The sequence below is a fragment of the Eretmochelys imbricata genome, chromosome 24 (genome assembly GCF_965152235.1).
Source record: "Eretmochelys imbricata isolate rEreImb1 chromosome 24, rEreImb1.hap1, whole genome shotgun sequence".
Classification (NCBI taxonomy): Eukaryota; Metazoa; Chordata; order Testudines; family Cheloniidae; genus Eretmochelys; species Eretmochelys imbricata.
Window position 1 is genome coordinate 14752360 of NC_135595.1, and position 17166 is coordinate 14769525.

Here is a 17166-nt window from a genome sequence, read left to right on the forward strand (position 1 = left end):
GAAATAGGCTACCTTGCATAATGACTAAGCCACTCCCAGTCTCTATTCAAACCTAAGTTAATTGTATCCAATTTGCAAATTAATTCCAATTCAGCAGTTTCTCGCCGGAGTCTGGATTTGAAGTTTTTTTGTTGTAAAATAGCGACTTTCATGTCTGTAATCGCGTGACCAGAGAGATTGAAGTGTTCTCCGACTGGTTTATGAATGTTATAATTCTTGACATCTGATTTGTGTCCATTTACTCTTTTACGTGGAGACTGTCCAATTTGACCAATGTACATGGCAGAGGGGCATTGCTGGCACATGATGGCATATATCACATTGGTGGATGTGCAGGTGAATGAGCCTCTGATAGTGTGGCTGATGTTATTAGGCCCTGTGGTGGTGTCCCATGAATAGATATGTGGGCACAGTTGGCAAGCCAGATGTCAAGAATTATAACATTCATAAACCAGTCGGAGAACACTTCAATCTCTCTGGTCACGCGATTACAGACATGAAAGTCGCTATTTTACAACAAAAAAACTTCAAATCCAGACTTCCGAGAAACTGCTGAATTGGAATTCATTTGCAAATGGGATACAATTAACTTAGGCTTGAATAGAGACTGGGAGTGGCTTAGTCATTATGCAAGGTAGCCTATTTCCCCTTGTTTTTTCCTACCCCCCTCCTCAGATGTTCTTGTTAAACCCTGGATTTGTGCTGGAAATGGCCCACCTTGATTATCATACACAATGTAAGGAGAGTGGTCACTTTAGATAGGCTATTACCAGCAGGAGAGTGAGTTTGTGGGGGTGGGGGTGAGAAAACCTGGATTTGTGCTGGAAATGGCCCAGCTTGATTATCATACACATTGTAAGGAGAGTGATCACTTTAGATAAGCTATTACCAGCAGGAGAGTGGGGTGGGAGGAGATATTTTTTTCATGCTTTGTGTGTATATAATAAGATCTTCTAAACTTTCCACAGCATGCATCCGATGAAGTGAGCTGTAGCTCACGAAAGCTTATGCTCAAATAAATTGGTTAGTCTCTAAGGTGCCACAAGTACTCCTTTTCTTTTTGTGAAGGAATGCTCACCCCACACCTGCCCTTGAAAGGGTTAAGGTGGCTAGACGGGCCAATTAACCATCTAAGATGTACCTGGAGGAGGAGCCAGGGAGCAATGAGAACTAACTAAAGGCTGAAGCTCACCTGAACAGGAACAGGTGGGCTGGTACTAACAAGGTAGCTGAGGGCAGAAGGGGGCTGCAAGGAGGAGGTCTTCAGTCAGTCTCTGAGGCTAGGGAGAGAGGGGACTTGGCCAGGAGGGAAGGGTATACCCGGAGAAGGGTAGAGAAGGAGACTGATAGTGGCAATGTAGGAAGCAATCCAAGGAAACAGAAACAAGGCACGGGACAGGGTAGACTTTAGCTGCTGGTTTTAGGGTCCCTGGGCTGGAACCCAAAGATGAGGGTGAGCCCATGTTCCCCTACCAGCCACTGGGGATGTGGCACCATTGAGGGGCAGTGAATTGGAAGACTGCCTGGGACAGTTGGTGACACTTGGTACACAAACCTCCCAGAAAGGAGAAACTACCGTGACCTAGCTGGAGGGCCAAGCCACAAGGAGAGAGCCATCGTGTCTGGGTAGAGAGAGAGTGTCAGAGAGTGAGCACTCACAGGAAGGGGCTTCAGAAAGGCAGAGCTAATTCCAAGTTGCAGCCACAAGGAGGTGCCCCATTGGGGATGAGAGCACTCTGTGAAAGTGTGGACACTTGTGGATGGGAAGGAAGAGGTAGATGTGGTATATCTTGAATTTAGTAAGGCTTTTGATACTGTCTCACATGACCTTCTCATAAAAAAAACTAGGGAAATACAGCCTAGATTGAGCTACTATAAGGTGGGTGCATAACTGATTGGAAAACCGTTCCCAGAGAATAGTTATCAGTGGATCACAGTCAAGCTGGAAGGGCATATCAAGGGAGATCCTGCAAGGATCAGTTTTGGGTCTGGTTCTACTCAATATCTTCACGAGTGGTTTAGATAATGGCATAGAACATACACTTATAAAGTTTGTGGACAATACCAAGCTGGAAGGGATTGAAAGTGCTTTGGAGGATAGGATTAAAATTCAAAATGATCTGGACAAACTGCAGAAATGGTTTGAAGTAAATAGGATGAAATTCAATAAGGACAAATTACTCCTGGGAGAATTCTGTGCACCAAAAAATTAAAAATTCTGCACAAAATGGTTGAAAATTCTGCAAAATTCTGCATATCTTATTTGTCAAAATAATACAATATAATCATGCCAGTTTCAATTATTTTGCAAAAAGAAAAGGTGTACTTGTGGCACCTTAGAGACTAACAAATTTATTTGAAGTGAGCTGTAGCTCACGAAAGCTTATGCTCAAATAAATTTGTTAGTCTCTAAGGTGCCACAAGTCCTCCTTTTCTTTTTGCGAATACAGACTAACATGGCTGCTACTCTGAAACCTGTCAATTATTTTGGTAATTTATTTAAAAATATCTGACAGTAAGTATGTCTATAGCAATACAGACCAAAAAAAAAAGATTCTGGTAAATTGTTTTTTCACAAATAGATTCCTTACTAGGCATATTCATAGAGAACTTTGTGTAATTCATTTAAATTACAATACAGAACTGTATTTTCTGCACCTGTCAGAAGCAATGCAAAGGCTTGGGGGAGTCAGGGGTAACGGAGGACCTCAGGGAGAGAGAAGGAGCCTAGGAGTGAACTGGGAGGGTGTTAGTGGGAGGTTTTTCTTTGTGGTGGGTGAGATTGTTAGGAAGCCTCCCCCATGAAGACCCTGGATGATCCCAAGCCTCTCCCATTCAGTCAGGCACGTCTTCCCCTGTCCCCACACTCCTCATCCCCATGGGTCTCTGCAGCCCCCCTCCCACATCCCCAGGCTCAACACTGTCACGCATCTAGCTCCTGAGCCCATGCTCCAGTCTGTCTCCCCCACAAGTCATAGAATCATAGAATATCAGGGTTGGAAGGGACCTCAGGAGGTCATCTAGTCCAACCCCCTGCTCAAAGCAGGACCAATCCCCAATTTTTGCCCCAGATCCCTAAATGGCCCCCTCAAGGATTGAACTCATGACCATGGGTTTAGCAGACCAATGCTCAAGACACTGAGCTATCCCTCCCCCTCCCCCACATTCTGAACCCCAGTCTGTGACCTGCCCCAGCAGCCCTGTGTGCCCCCACTCTGTCCTAAATTGGCTCCACGGGCAAGGTGCTGCTCATGGGACAATTCTGAAGCACTAGGCTTAGAATTTAGTATTTTCCTGCATAAAGTACATTTGTTTTGGTGCCACAGCATCCTCTGGTGGGCAAAAGGCAGAAGTGCAGCACTTCTGCGGCAAAATGTTTTTTATGTGGGAAAATACAAAATTATGTGAGACAGATGAATTCTGCACATCTGCAGATGTGCAGAATTTCCCCAGGAGTAACAAATGCAAAGTGTTCCATCTAGGAAAGAACAATCAGTTGCACACATAGAAAATGGGAAATGACTGCCTAGGAAGGAGTACTATACAAAGGGATTTGGGGGTCAAAATGGATCACAAGCTGAATATGACTGAACAGTGTAACACTGCTGCAAAAAAAGCAAACATCACTCTGGGATGTATTATCAGGAGTGTTGTAAGCAAGGCACAAGAAATAATTCTTCTGCTCTTCTCTGTGCTGATTAGGACTCAGTTGGAGTATTTTGTCCAGTTCTGGGTGCCACATTTCAGGAAAGATGTGGTCAAATTGGAGAAAGTCCAGAGAAGAGCAACAAACATGATTAAAGGTCTAGAAAACCTGACCTGTGAGGGAAGATTGAAAAATTGGGTTTGTTTAGTCTGAAGAAGAGAAGACTGAGAGGGGACATGATGACAATTTTCAACTATATAAAACGTTGTTACAAGGAGGAGGGTGAAAATTGTTCTCTTTAATCTCTGAGGACAGGATAAAAAGCAATGGGCTTAAACTACAGCAAGGGAGGTTTAGGTTGGACATTAAGAAAAACTTCCTTACTGCCAGGGTAGTTAATCACTGGAATAAATTGCCTAGGGAGGTTGTGGAATCTCCATCATTGGAGATTTTTAAGAGCAGGTTAGACAAACACCTGTCAGGGATGGTCTAAGTAACACTTAATCTTGCCATGAGTGCAGGGGACTTGACTAGATGACCTCTCGAGGTACTTTCCAGCCCTAGAATTCTATGATTCAGACACCTTCTCACACATCTGAAGTGTAACCACATCACCCCAATCCTTAAATATCTCCATTGGCTCCCTGTTGGTTACAATACACCCTATATTTCAAAATCCTTCCATGCACCGTCGGCAACTTTTCTGGATCAAGCAGGTGACTTTCCCCAAATGTTTTAGAGAGATTAGAGACAATTTAAGAAACTCACCAGCACTTTCCCAGGGAATTGATTGCTGATCCTGAGGTTGGTCTGATACACCTTGATCTGTACAGGAGTAGTACTGTTCTCCTGGAAGTAGACTTCAAAGTCCACCAGTCCCTCTGCCTTCTCGCACAGGGATGTGAGCTGGTAGTGGCAGGTGCCTTTGAAGTCGTATCTCTGTCCATCAAAGGTGGTGTAGTGCAGATTCCTTGTCACGGAGCAGGTGGCGTAGCTGGAGGGGTAACAGCCCCGTACGCCGTTCACTAGCCCGCACCTCTCCGAGTGTTTGCACGTAGCAGCCGCGCATTCGACCTGTCCAGTGGCTGCATCGCACATGCACCGTGTCCCACATGCCTCATCGACCCAGAAACTCTCATTGGGGGCATAGGGACGCCCCTCAAACTGGCACCCACAGCTGCCCTTGGGGATGCATTTGCCCTGGCTCAGCACAAAACCGTCCTTGCACTGGCAGCTTTCCACGCAGGGGTCTTGGCAGCTGCTAGGGGCTGACTGGTCCACACACGTGGCTGGGCAGGCTGTTCCACAGAGCTGGTACTGGCTGTTCTCCAGGGGGCACTCCATGGCTGGGGAGTGAAGGACCCACAGATTTAGCAGCAAGTTCTCTTCATGCAAAAGCAGTATTTAAAATAGACAGAGGGGAATGTATCTTGTGGGATCTGAGAGCCCTCAAATCCCAGTGACCTGAACAGGAGGTTAGGGTGCTCAGCACACTGCCGGAGGTGATTAGCACCTTACAGGATCAGGTTCATGGTAGGAAGAGTGACTTAAAAACTGGCATCATTTTACCCCAATCATCCATGTGTTATCAGTGGACATTAGATACTCCAAGTGACAGGCACCTTAGCAATTCCAAGGACAAACAAGTACTGTGGGTACAATAGAACCCAGAGTCCTGATTTCCCAATCACTACTCAATCCCAAACCACTCGATCACGCCCCCTCCCAACACCAGGGCTAGAACTCAAGAGTGCTGAGCCCCAGGCTTCCCGGTCTAACCAGCAGACCATAGACCTTGGCATACAAATCTTGGCATACTCACGGCATCTGGCCAGCTGTCTCCATTCCCCAATCCTGACCCCCTCCAGCTGGCAAGCGTCCGCATAGGCCTTCAGGGCCTCACACAGGGCCTTCCTGTAGCCGTCGCTGTGGCACAGATCGTACACGCAGTTGTCCAAGTAGACTGTAGGATCCACCTTGGTGTGGCACTGGCTGAAGGGCCCATCTGAGACCTTGGTTATCAGGCCGCACGAGGCCTCTTCCTTGTACTTTCTGGCTATGCTGGCGGCACAGGGCCTGCAACCTCCAATGCAATCGTGCCAGCAAAACTGATCCTCCTCTTCCACTGACCAGCTTTTCCCCAGGGCGGCGACACTGGGAGCCAGGTCCCCTTCTGAGGTCTGGAAGTCATCGGAGGGGTCCCCATTATAGTTGCCACACAGGCCGCACAAGCTGTCCAAGAAGACCCTGGGAACAGTGATTCTCAGGTGGTTGTTCCAGTCATAGGACATGCTGAAGTTGAAATCGGTGCGGAGGATGAGGGAGGTGCCGCTCTGATAGAGCCGAAGGGCCCCGTTGTTCAGGGAGATGGGTAAGTGGGCCCTGGTGTTATTCAGCTTCACAGTGAGACAGAAAAGGCAAAGGTCACAATTGAGTGCACTAGTCTGTCATTTGCAAAGTGGCTCCTACTCAGATTAGCAAGTATTGCAACCTGGAGCCAAATCTCTCATAGAATCATGGAATATCAGGGATGGAAGGGACCTCAGGAGGTCATCTAGTCCAACCCCCTGCTCAAAGCAGGACCAATTCCCAATTTCTGCCCCAGATCTCTAAATGGCCCCCTCAAGGATTGAGCTCACAACCTTCTGTTTAGCCGGCCAATGCTCAAACCACTGAGCTATCCCTCCCCTCTCAATGAACCTTGACCCAAATCTGAACCAGAATTACTTTAAAACATCAGATTAAATAGAGCTGGGTGGAGAAATGTAATTCTTTTCGGAGGATTTCAATATTTTGAAAGTTGTTTAATAATGGAACCACACTTTCAAAAGTCGAGACTGGGATCCTAAATTCTTAACTTTGTTGCACAGTAAAAGTCATGGTTTTAATAAAGACACGAGTTATAGATTATTACAGCAATCTGTTAACTCAATAACCCACCCTTTTTGTCCTATGATGTCAGTGGGTTTAACCACTTATGTTAAACAATCTGTTTCACCTTGTATTTAGCTATGACACTCTGGGCTCGTCTACATTTGGAACGCTGCAGCTGTGGAAAATCCACACCCCTGAGGAACACAGTTATACTGACCTATCCCCTGGTGCAGGGAGCGCTATGTTGACAGGTGGGCATCACCTGTTGACATAGGTACCACCCGTCAGGGCATGGCCACACTACAAAATTAAGGTTTCAGAGTAACAGCCGTGTTAGTCTGTATTCACAAAAAGAAAAGGAGTACTTGTGGCACCTTAGAGACTAACCAATTTATTTGAGCAAAAGCTTTTGTGAGCTACAGCTACACGAAAGCTTATGCTCAAATAAACTGGTTAGTCTCTAAGGTGCCACAAGTCCTCCTTTTCTTCTTACTACAAAATTAAGTTGACCTGATTTACGTCAGCATAAAGCCACCTCAGTGATTACATCGCTTGTGCATGTCTACTCTTTGCTCCTGTGTCTGTGCAATATGCAACCTCACCAGGAGCACTTGTACCGATTGTACTGTCGGTGTGGGGCATTGTGGGATGGCTTCTGAAAGCCAGTAACAGTCCATGTAATCCACGCAGTATCTACATTGACATGGCGTCGAGCTATCTACATTGACATGGCGTCGACCTAACTACATCGACATTGACTCTAAACCTCTTATGGAGGTGGAGTTATTAAGTCGATGTAGCAGGGACTGTTATGTTCGAGAGCGAAATTTTACTGGAGACACTTATTGGTCAAGGTGAACTGCTTTGCACTGACCTAGCACTGTAGTGTGGACTGCGTGGAGTACCTACGCCAACAAGAGAAGCTGTCCTGTCGGCCTAGGTAACATCTTCACTAGGTGCTACAGCTGTGCAGCTGCACTGGTGCAGCTCTGTAAGTGTAGACAAGCCCTTACGATGACTTAATTACATTGCTTGGAGTATGGATTTTTCACGCCCCTGAATAGGCGCCAACTCCATGGGTGCTCCAGGGCTGAAGCACACACGAAAAACAAATAGTGGGGGCTGGGCACGCACTGGCAGCCCTTTGGATCAGCTTCTCCCCCTCCCTCCCAGCGCCTCCTGCCCAGTGCCATCAGCTGTTCCGTGGTGTGCAGGAGGCGCTGGGAGGGGAAGGGGAGCAATGGGGGTGGAAAGGGGTGCAGAGGGCGCGGGGGCTTGGGGAAAGTGGTGGAGAGGGGGGAAGGAAGGGGCAGGACAGGGGTGGGGGCTTGGGGGAAGGGGTGTAGAGAGGTTGGGGCACCCCTGTGAACCAAAATTTGGTGCCTATGTGCCCCTGAGCGACACAGCTGGGTAGATCTAATTCTCTAGCCTAGACCAGCCCTGAGTACCCTTTCCAGACCTGAAGAAGAGCTCTGGGTAGCTGGATGACTTGTCCCCTTCACCAACAGAAGTTGGACCAATAAAAGACATTACCTCTCCCACCTTGTCTCTCTAACACCCTGGGACCAGCATGGTGACCATGACACTGTAAACAGTTCAAAAGTTGGAATTTTGAAGGCGAGGGGGCCGCATCAGTTAGAGCCATTAGGAAGTGGCTACAGGGAGGGAGCTGTCACCTAGAGCCATTAGGGAGAGGCTCCTGCAGGGGAAAGGGCCACGTCTAGGGTTGCCAACTTTCTAATTGCAGAAAACTGAACACCGTTGTTCTGCTCCCTGCCCTGAGGCCCCACCCCTCCTCAGAAGCCCCACCCCCACTCACTCCATTCCCCCCCTCCCTCTGTCGCTCACTCTCTCCCATCCTTGCTCACTGACTCATTTTCATCAGGCTGGGACAGGGGGTTGGGGTGCAGGAGCGGGTGAAGGCTGTGGCTGGGGGTGTGTGCTCTGGGGTGGGTTCAGGTGTGACGTTCCCCTGGTGTTATCCGAACCAGTGATCTCCTAGGTCACTCCAATCCTTGACTTTGGGAGCCAGCCTTACCCTGCTCTGCTGTGAGAACCCCCACTCCTGGGCTGTTCACACACAGCCTCTGGCGTGTAAGCTGCTCCTTGGATTGTGCAACTGAATGACACTAGCCAGCATCTCTGGTCCCAGACACAACCCTAGGAACCTCCGTCTTGCAGTGTCCAGTTATGCCCGCTGGACACTGCAAGCTTATATGAGTTCGTCAATTTAACAAAGAAATCGATATGTACCAGGCTTGTTATCCCAAGGGGAGTCTCTGACACACTTCAAACCAAATGCACTGCTTCAGATAGAATAAACAAACAAATTTATTAACTACAAAGATAGATTTTAAGTGATATTAAGTGATCGGCAAAAAGTCAGAGTGGTTACCAAAATAAAATAAAATATAAGCATGCAGTCTAAACTCTCTACCCTATTAGAAAGGGCAACATCTAGATTAAGCAGTTTTTCTTATCCCACTGCACATTGCAGTCCTTAATATACAGGTTTTTTCCTTAAACCTGGGACAATCTCCTCTGTTGGAGTCTTGTCTTCTTCTCAGTGTCTTAGTTGCATGCAGCCTAGGTGGGGGCAGGAGAAGGGCCCAGTGTGTGTCCACTCTGTTTGTTTTATACCCTCAGTCCATGTGTTTGGGGAGCACAAGTCCAGGCATGTTTGGGGGGCATTGCTGAGTCTCTCCAAGCAAGGCTGAGCAATTCCTCTGGTGTGGCCTCATGCAGGTGAGTCATTGCAGTGTAGCTCCCTGGCTGGACAATGGCTGTTGATGGGTTGTTTGACTCCCTGCCTGGATATTGGTCACTTTCCTTGCTGTTGCCTCTGGGGAGCTAATATCTGGCTGATTCCCCAACTTACAACATGTTTTAGTGACCACCATACAACACAATTCTCATAAGTTCACATGTATTGATGACACACATATGTGGATAGAGAAATGACTTTCAACAGATCATAACTTTTCCCTTGACACCTTACAAGGCGTGCTTTATATGTAAGATCATGATTATATGAAAATGAGGAATATTCCCATTGCATGCATGTTACAAGACGCTCCCCCAAGGTATAGAATGTAACACCAGGGATGAGGGATTTGTGGTGCAGGAGGGGGCTCCAGGCTGGGGTCCAGGGGTTCGGAACGTGGGAGGGGGATCTGGGCTGGGACAGAAGGTTGGAGTGTGGGAGGAGGTACGGGCTCTGGGCTGGGGCCAGAAATGAGGGGTTAAGGGTGTGGGAGGGAGGCTCAGGGCTGGGTTAGGGATTTGGGATGCAGGAGGGGTTGTGGGGTGTGGGCTCTGGGCGGCGCTGACCTCATGCAGCCCTGGCATTTCCCAGGAATGGAGGAATTCTGTGTGACACCCGGAAAGTGGAGGCATGTCACAGGTCTCTGTGTGCTGCCTCTGCCTGCAGGCCAGGGGGCTCCATGCACTGACTCCACCCACAGGTGCTGCCCCTGCAGCTCCCATTGGCCACGATTCCTGGCCAATGGGAGCTGCAGAGCTGGTGCTCGGGGCAGTGCCTGCAGGCAGGGGCAGTGCGCGGAACCCCCCCTGGCTGCCCCTCCACGTAGGAGCCGGAGAGACATGCCAGCTGCTTCTCGGGAGCTGTGCTGACCTGGGCACGGTGCCTGCCTGCCCTTCTGCAGCCAACCAGACTTTTAGCAGTCCAGTCAGCTGTGCTGACCAGAGCTGCCAGGGTCCCTTTTTGACCAGGTGTTCAGACTGAAAACCGGATGCCTGGCAACCCTAGCGCATCAGTTAGAGCTGTCAGGGAGCAGCTCCTGCGGAGAAGAGGGCTGCATTGGTTAGAGCTGTTAGGGAGAAGCTCCGGAGAGGGGGCCACATTAGGGAGCGGCTCCTGTGAGAGAGCGGCCCGCATCGGATAGAGCCATTAGGGAGCGGCTCCTGCAAGGGAGGGGCCCGTGTCAGATAGAGCCATTGGCGAGTGACGCAATTCCTGGGGAGGTTGTTTTGACCCTTGTCTCTGATTCCTGGTTCCTGACTCCAGATCTGCCTACTAGCCCTGACTGCCAATGCTTCAGCCAGGAGGTCTGACCGCCCACGTTCCAGTTGCTGACGGTAGCTCCAAGCACAGAGCTTTGGAATTGGGTCAGTGCCCCTTGCTGGCCACCTGCCCCATTCTATGACACACAGCACCTGGTATTGCCATGATGGGAATTGGGGTCAGCACTGACTCCACTGGGAGAGTGCACCCTACTGGGATACCTGTACATCTGAACAGCACCCCCTAGTACAGTGCCATGCCTTCAGGGACAGCACCAATTCAGGAGGAGAGCACCATCTACTACTTAAACAATTCTACCCCCTGCAACACCTTGGGTAAATGTTTTAAAGGTATCCTATCAAAGTACTGACCACGCCCAGCACTTACCCCCACAAAGCCGACCTCAGCCCTGGCTGCTGTAATGGTGACTCCATCCACCTGGACAGTCACCGACCCAATGTAGAAGACCTGTGTGTTCCCACCATTCTCGCTCTTGGCCGTGACATGGAAGGAGGGCAGGACGGAGTCATCCCTGCAGGTCTTGGCCACTGTGTAGTTGCAGGTGCCGTGGAAATCATACACCCGTCCATCGAAGGTGTGGTAATGCAAGTAACCCCCAGCCCAGCACGTGGCCTGAGAGACTGGCACACACTCTGGCTGCCCATTTATCATCTTGCAAATAGTTCCTTCTCTGCAGCGGACCACGCTGCATGATGGCTTTGGAATGACTAGCGGGGAAAGACAATAGAAAGACAAGAGACACCAGACTAATCAGTTATATATGAGAGCGGAGAGGGGGCTGAGGGTGGTGTGAAAATTGGGGTGATATTTAGTGTCATTGTAATCCTACTTCTTAATCTAGCCTGTTTGTGAAATGGAGCAAATGATCGATCTATCTATCTAGCCATCCATCCCCATACATATTTCCCTTGGACAGTTCCCAAACCTCCCACAAGTCCTCTGCTGGGAAATCTCTCTGCATGGGTGAGACCACAGCAGTCTTTGAGCCAGCAGAGCCACTTCCTCTATCACCCTTCCCACAGCCTCTCGTGTTGGTGGTTAACACAGAGGGCCATGTGACAGGTAGTATGGAGCAGAGCCCTGCAATGCAACCCAAACCTGATGGGAGCCGACTACAAGTGTCAGGTCTGGGTCAGGTTGAGTAGGAAATCAACGGGACCCTCTTGGGCTTGGGTCAAGTCAGCCGTTCTCCTTCTGCCTGTGGGTGGAGAGAGCAGTGAGCGACAGTGGGTGGGGAAAGAGGAACGGGGACAGGGCCTTGAGGGAAAGAGGTGGAGCAAGGGGAAGGGCCTTGTGGGAAGAGGTGGAGCAGGGGAGGTTCTGATGCTCAGTGTCCAGTTTTCACAAATGAGACAGTTGGCCGCCCTACCTGTGGGGTGAGCGCGGAGGTAGGTGCATGCCCAGCTCCTACGAGCACTGCCACCTGGCTGCATTATGCATACTGTGGAGTGAGGGAGCTGCCCCAGAGCGCACACACTGCAGCCAGGGATGGCGGATGGCAGGAACAGGTACATAGCCACCGCCGAGCCAACCCCAGGGGCAGGAGGTGGCCCTGGCACTCATCCACTTTCATTGGAAGAGTCAGGCTGGGTCGGGAAATGACCTGACCTTCTCGGGCTTGGGCTCCTCAAAAATTAGGCCCAAGCGGACCTCTAGCATGGAGCAGACAGGGAGAGTGGCTGAGAGGTGATGGGCTCTGACACTGCCCAGATGACTGATGGTCCCTATGGGTCTGTAGCCAGAGTGTTCTGTTTATAGCAGCCCCCAGCCTGCTCCCGGAGAGAGAATCATGGAATCTGCACAGATCTCTGACAGCTGCCCACCCGGCTCTGCTGGAGAGACCCAACAAGTCTTTCCATCTTTCCGGTCGAAATTCTGCAATATTATGGGTCAAGGTTCCAGGCTAAATGAAGGGGGAGAGTGAGAAGGGTGAGGAGACTTAACCACAGCTACTTACTCGCTCCTGTACAATAACCCTTCCAGGGACGTTTCAAACAGTGACTGTCCTGTACCTTTGCTGACGCAGGCCCTGACGCCATCTCTAATCTGGCAGATTTCTTCTCGGGAGCAGCCCTGGGCTTTACAGGTCACCCCTCGGGCAGGAACACACGTGCAGCTTTGCTGGCACTCGTTCATCAGGACTGTCTCATTGGGCTGATGGAACGTTTGGAAAACAGAAAATAGCAGAATGTAACTGGAAATGATTATTTAAAATAATTTTTGACAGCGCTAAACCCAGAGCTGTGAATGTGTTTTTCTAACAGATGTGCTCTCGGAATGATATTGGGGCAGCTTTCTGGCCTGTGTTATACAGGAGGGCAGACTAGATGATCACAATGGATCCTTCTGGCCTTAGAATCTATGTATCTATAAAAATGTCCATTTTGTCATAATATTATTTCCTCTTGCCTTTAGAGAGAAAGGCTGTCTAATGGGCTGAGGACTGGGCTTAAGGCCAGGAACAATTCTTAGGTTTTAACCTCCCATCTTCTACTCACTTACTAGGTGGCCTTGAGCAAGTCACTGTGCCTATCTGTGCCTCAGTTTCCCCACAACAGGCACAGGGTAATAAATCTTCTGGCCTTTTTTGGCACTTTGAGCATTAGATACTAGCAGAGAGGGAAGCCAGCCTGGATGAACCAATGCTCTGATCCAGAATAGCAAATCCTATATTCTTGACCAGTGTAGGGATTAAGATATGGTCAGAGCAAAAATTAGATCAGACCCAGACACTCCAGCAGGGGGCGGTACCTTGTAATATCTCCCACGCTCGAAGCACCCACAGCTCTCTGGAGTCACACAGCCCTGGCCATCGAAGAAGAAGCCCTCGTCACACTGGCAGCCTTCAGCACAGGTCTCTGGGCAGTCCATGATGTCTCCAGAGCAGGTGGTGGAGCAGAGGTCAGCGCAGACCTCGTAGTGACTGTTGACTGGGCAGCTCACAGCTTAAATAGAGAGAGAAATAAAGGATGGATGGAAAGATCTCATACCATGGTCTAGAGGGACAGACATGAAGGAGAAGACAGCAGGACAGGGAGGAGAGGAACAGGGCATCTTTCTAAGGGAACATGAGATTGTTGGCTCCCACCCAGAAGACTTCCAGAAGAAGCCCAGAGGCCTGGAACAAGATGCCCAGTAAAACTGACACCCTCCCTTCCCCAGGGCGTCCCAGAGCTCCTACATTGTGGGTGCATTTACCACAGAAGGAGGCGCTCCTCCAGGGCTGGATGGTGACCTTGGCCTCTTGGCAGGCCGTCACATAGCTGTGGATGCTCTGGCACAGGACCTGTGCATCCCCGTTTCCCAGGCACACATCATACAGGCAGTTGCTCTGATACACGCTGGGGCTGACCGCGCCATGGCAGGCCGCGAAGGGGCCATTGGGGTCTGTGAGCAGCCCACAGTAGTTGCGCCCTTTGAAGACATCCTTCTTCTTCTCTTCGCAAACTGGACAGCTGTTTCCAGCACATCTGTCTGTACAGGATGCTCCTGGGATCTCGACTTCCCAAGCAGAGCCAAATGCTGCCACATCAGGGGCTGTCCTGCCACTGGGGAGCAGGAACTCCTCATCTTCCCGTCCATTGTAGTTCCCGCACAGGCCACACGTCTGGCCCTCATAGCTTCCTGGGATGGTGACCCTGGCTTGGTAAACCAGGTCGTAGCTCACAGTGAGGCCGAAGTTGGTTTGCACCAGAATGTTTGTGCCATGTTGATATGCTCTAAGCTGCCCATCAGCCATGATCACTGGGAGGTTGTGGAACACCCCGTTCACCTGGAAGAGAGAGAACATTCCCTGTGAGCACGGGGAAGCAGGGACACAGACAAGATTCTGCTCTCACTGACACATGGCATAAATCAGAATGACTCCAGATTTCACTTTGGGATGACTTGTCCTCACCTTCCAAGGTCTTCACATTGCCACCCTCGTCTACATCTCTTCTCTCCTCTCTGCATCACCTCAGCTCCCTCCCAGTTCTCTCTCTTTACCATTGCTATTTTCTCCAACCATGTTTGGCTTGCATCTCCTTTTCATGCAAGCTCCTGCACATAGAACACTCTCCTACTTATTGTCTATCTCCCCTTCTCCCCTAAAGACCCACTTCCCTGGTGACACCTCATTCCTTCACCCCTTGCCTTCTTCTCCTATGTCCACCAATTTACCACATGTTGTATTTATCCCAAGTTAGACTGAAGATTTCTCAGGGGAATGAATCATGGGAGAAATTATTCAACACAGAGCCAATGGAGTTAAAATGGGGAGGACGTTTATTCCATGTTTGCACAAATGTGAATTAGGTGTAGAGAGTTCCCCAAATCATTAATTCTGAGAAACATGGTGTATAAACCAAGAAGGGAGGCAAAGAAGATTGAGCTGAGCTAGGAAGATGCTCAGCTTGCCCAAATGAAGCTCTGACATAGCAGCATCCAGGAGCAATACTTCCTACCATCTCCAGTTGGCCAGGAGACTTTGTCCCATCCTGATGGATGATGATCTGGCATCATTTCATGCCTTCATCACCTCTCTTCTGGACTTCAGTAATGTGATATACCATGAATCCTTCAGCACTCCAGAATCTCTATCAGATACAGAAGCATCTCCTCAGCAGCACTGGCTACATAGAACACATCAAAACTGTCCTCTGCTCCCCCTTCTGCCTTTCAAAGAGAACACTGAATCCAGTTCAAGTTCTCAGACCTTATCTTCAAGGTGTTCAATGGCCTGGGCCCTGGGTATCTAAAAGATCAATTAAACCTCCAGGATGAAGATCATAGCTGACCACTTCATTCTTCTGGGAAAATAAGGGTAAAGTTTACCTGTGCAGGAGATGGAGCTTTACTGGTGACCAGTTCAAGACTCGGGAATTAACTTCCTCAGGAACAAAGGACCCTGACAAAACTCACCACTTCCGCCCCAAGTGCAAGATGCATTTCTCTGACCTGCTGTCTCAAACACACACACACACACACACACACACAAACATATAGAAGGCAATATGCGTGCACATTTATATCTTTTAAAAGTAAATCCAATACAAAACTATCCCCTGCACGCACATCTCCTCCTGGAGATAGGATGAAAGAGTTGGTTAAGTTACTTAGTGTGTTGCTGGAAAGTGCTGAAATACTACATGGATGTGCATGTTATAAGAATTAGTAAGTGGGTGGCTTGTCCTTTAAGGCCAGTGGGCCAGCCAACCCTGATTACTAAGGAGGCACACCTGAGGAGCACGAATCACCTGATTCCCCTACAAGAGCAGCAGAAGGAAGATGGGAGGCTGGCCCTGCAGAGAGAGTTCTCAGGGAGAACAGAAAAGAATCAAGAGGCTGATGGGAGCAAATAGACTCCAGCAGGGAAACTTGAAATTTGGGGAGCACGAATATAGACAGGAAAGTGACCTGGTATGGAGAAAAATGGATGGACTTGAAAACTTTATTTGGCATGTTTGCTAATTTAATAATCCAGACCTTAAGGAGGGCGGTTGTTATTCAGCTTGTCTTCTGAGCTATTGAGGAGCCCAAGAGGGAAAGCTGAGGCAGACTACCTGCAGTGCAACCTTTGCCACGAGGGGGCCTTAGAGAGATGGCCAAACTGCAAACAAACCTGTGTAGAATAGAATAAAATTTGTGTCCATGAGAATGTGGAGGACTTACCATGATGAGCCCTTGTTTGTTCTGCAGCAGGGTGAGTGTGATCCCATACACCTGAATGGATAACAGCTTGGCCACAGACATGTTCCTTGTTCCCCAGTCTTCTTTCTCTACGCTGATAGAGAATGGTGTAAGATGTCTGGCATCGGTGCAGGTCTCGGCCAGGATGTAGGTGCAGGTGCCTTGGAAGTCAAAGGGGACCCCGTCGAAAGAGAGGTAGTGGGGATGGCCAGAGGCAGAACAGGTTGCAGATCCAAATGGGTGACATTTCTGGACACCGTCCACCACCCTGCATTGCTCACCAGTGCCGCAGGAGAATGCCTTACACACAACCTCCCCACCAGCCTGACACATGCACTGCTCCTCGCATGAACCGCTCGGGTGGAAGGTCTCCCCGGCCTGGTGGTAAAGTCCCCAGTGGAGGCATCCGCACTGGGAAATGGGGACGCAGCTGTCGCCACTGAGAACGAAGCCCTCGTCACACACGCAGCCTTCCTTACACTGGGTCGTGCATTGCAGCGGGGCATAGAGGTTGCTGCATGTCAGATCGCAGCTGCTGCTGCAGAATTCGTAGTGACTGTTCGGGGGACAGGACGGAGCTGTAATTAGAACAAAGAGTTAGCTCACATCGTGCATTAGCAATGTTTAAAAAGGAACTGTTACTAAAAGATGCAATTTCATTTAAGCTCCTAATTTTCTATTTCCTTGGTTTGGTTAATTAACAAAAGGCACCATCTGTAATGGGGTCCCAGGTCTGATGAACTGGTTGCCTCACAGAGGCCAGGAGATGGGATACAGACAATCTCTCTCCTACGATGAGGCTTCTAATTCGGTTTATTGTTTCATGGTTTCACTACTAGCTTTTTGTTTTGAATCAGGGTCAGTAGCGGTTAAAATTCATTCCCAACTGATGGCTTGTGCGGGATGAGTTCGTGGGTTCCCAGCCCAGTTC

General features: G+C 49.4%; 1 protein-coding gene across 1 annotated transcript in view; it reads right to left on the reverse strand.

The window, feature by feature from the left end:
- LOC144279948 (IgGFc-binding protein-like) overlaps positions 1 to 17166 on the reverse strand; it is a 90567-nt gene that overhangs the window by 38653 nt on the left and 34748 nt on the right. Inside the window, exons 16-22 of the mRNA XM_077841653.1 lie at positions 16218 to 16813; positions 13764 to 14337; positions 13317 to 13510; positions 12578 to 12719; positions 10932 to 11272; positions 5469 to 6042; positions 4415 to 4992 (exon numbers count right to left, since the gene is read on the reverse strand). Coding sequence (XP_077697779.1) covers positions 4415 to 4992; positions 5469 to 6042; positions 10932 to 11272; positions 12578 to 12719; positions 13317 to 13510; positions 13764 to 14337; positions 16218 to 16813 — 2999 coding nt within the window. The remainder of the gene's footprint in view (positions 1 to 4414; positions 4993 to 5468; positions 6043 to 10931; positions 11273 to 12577; positions 12720 to 13316; positions 13511 to 13763; positions 14338 to 16217; positions 16814 to 17166) is intronic.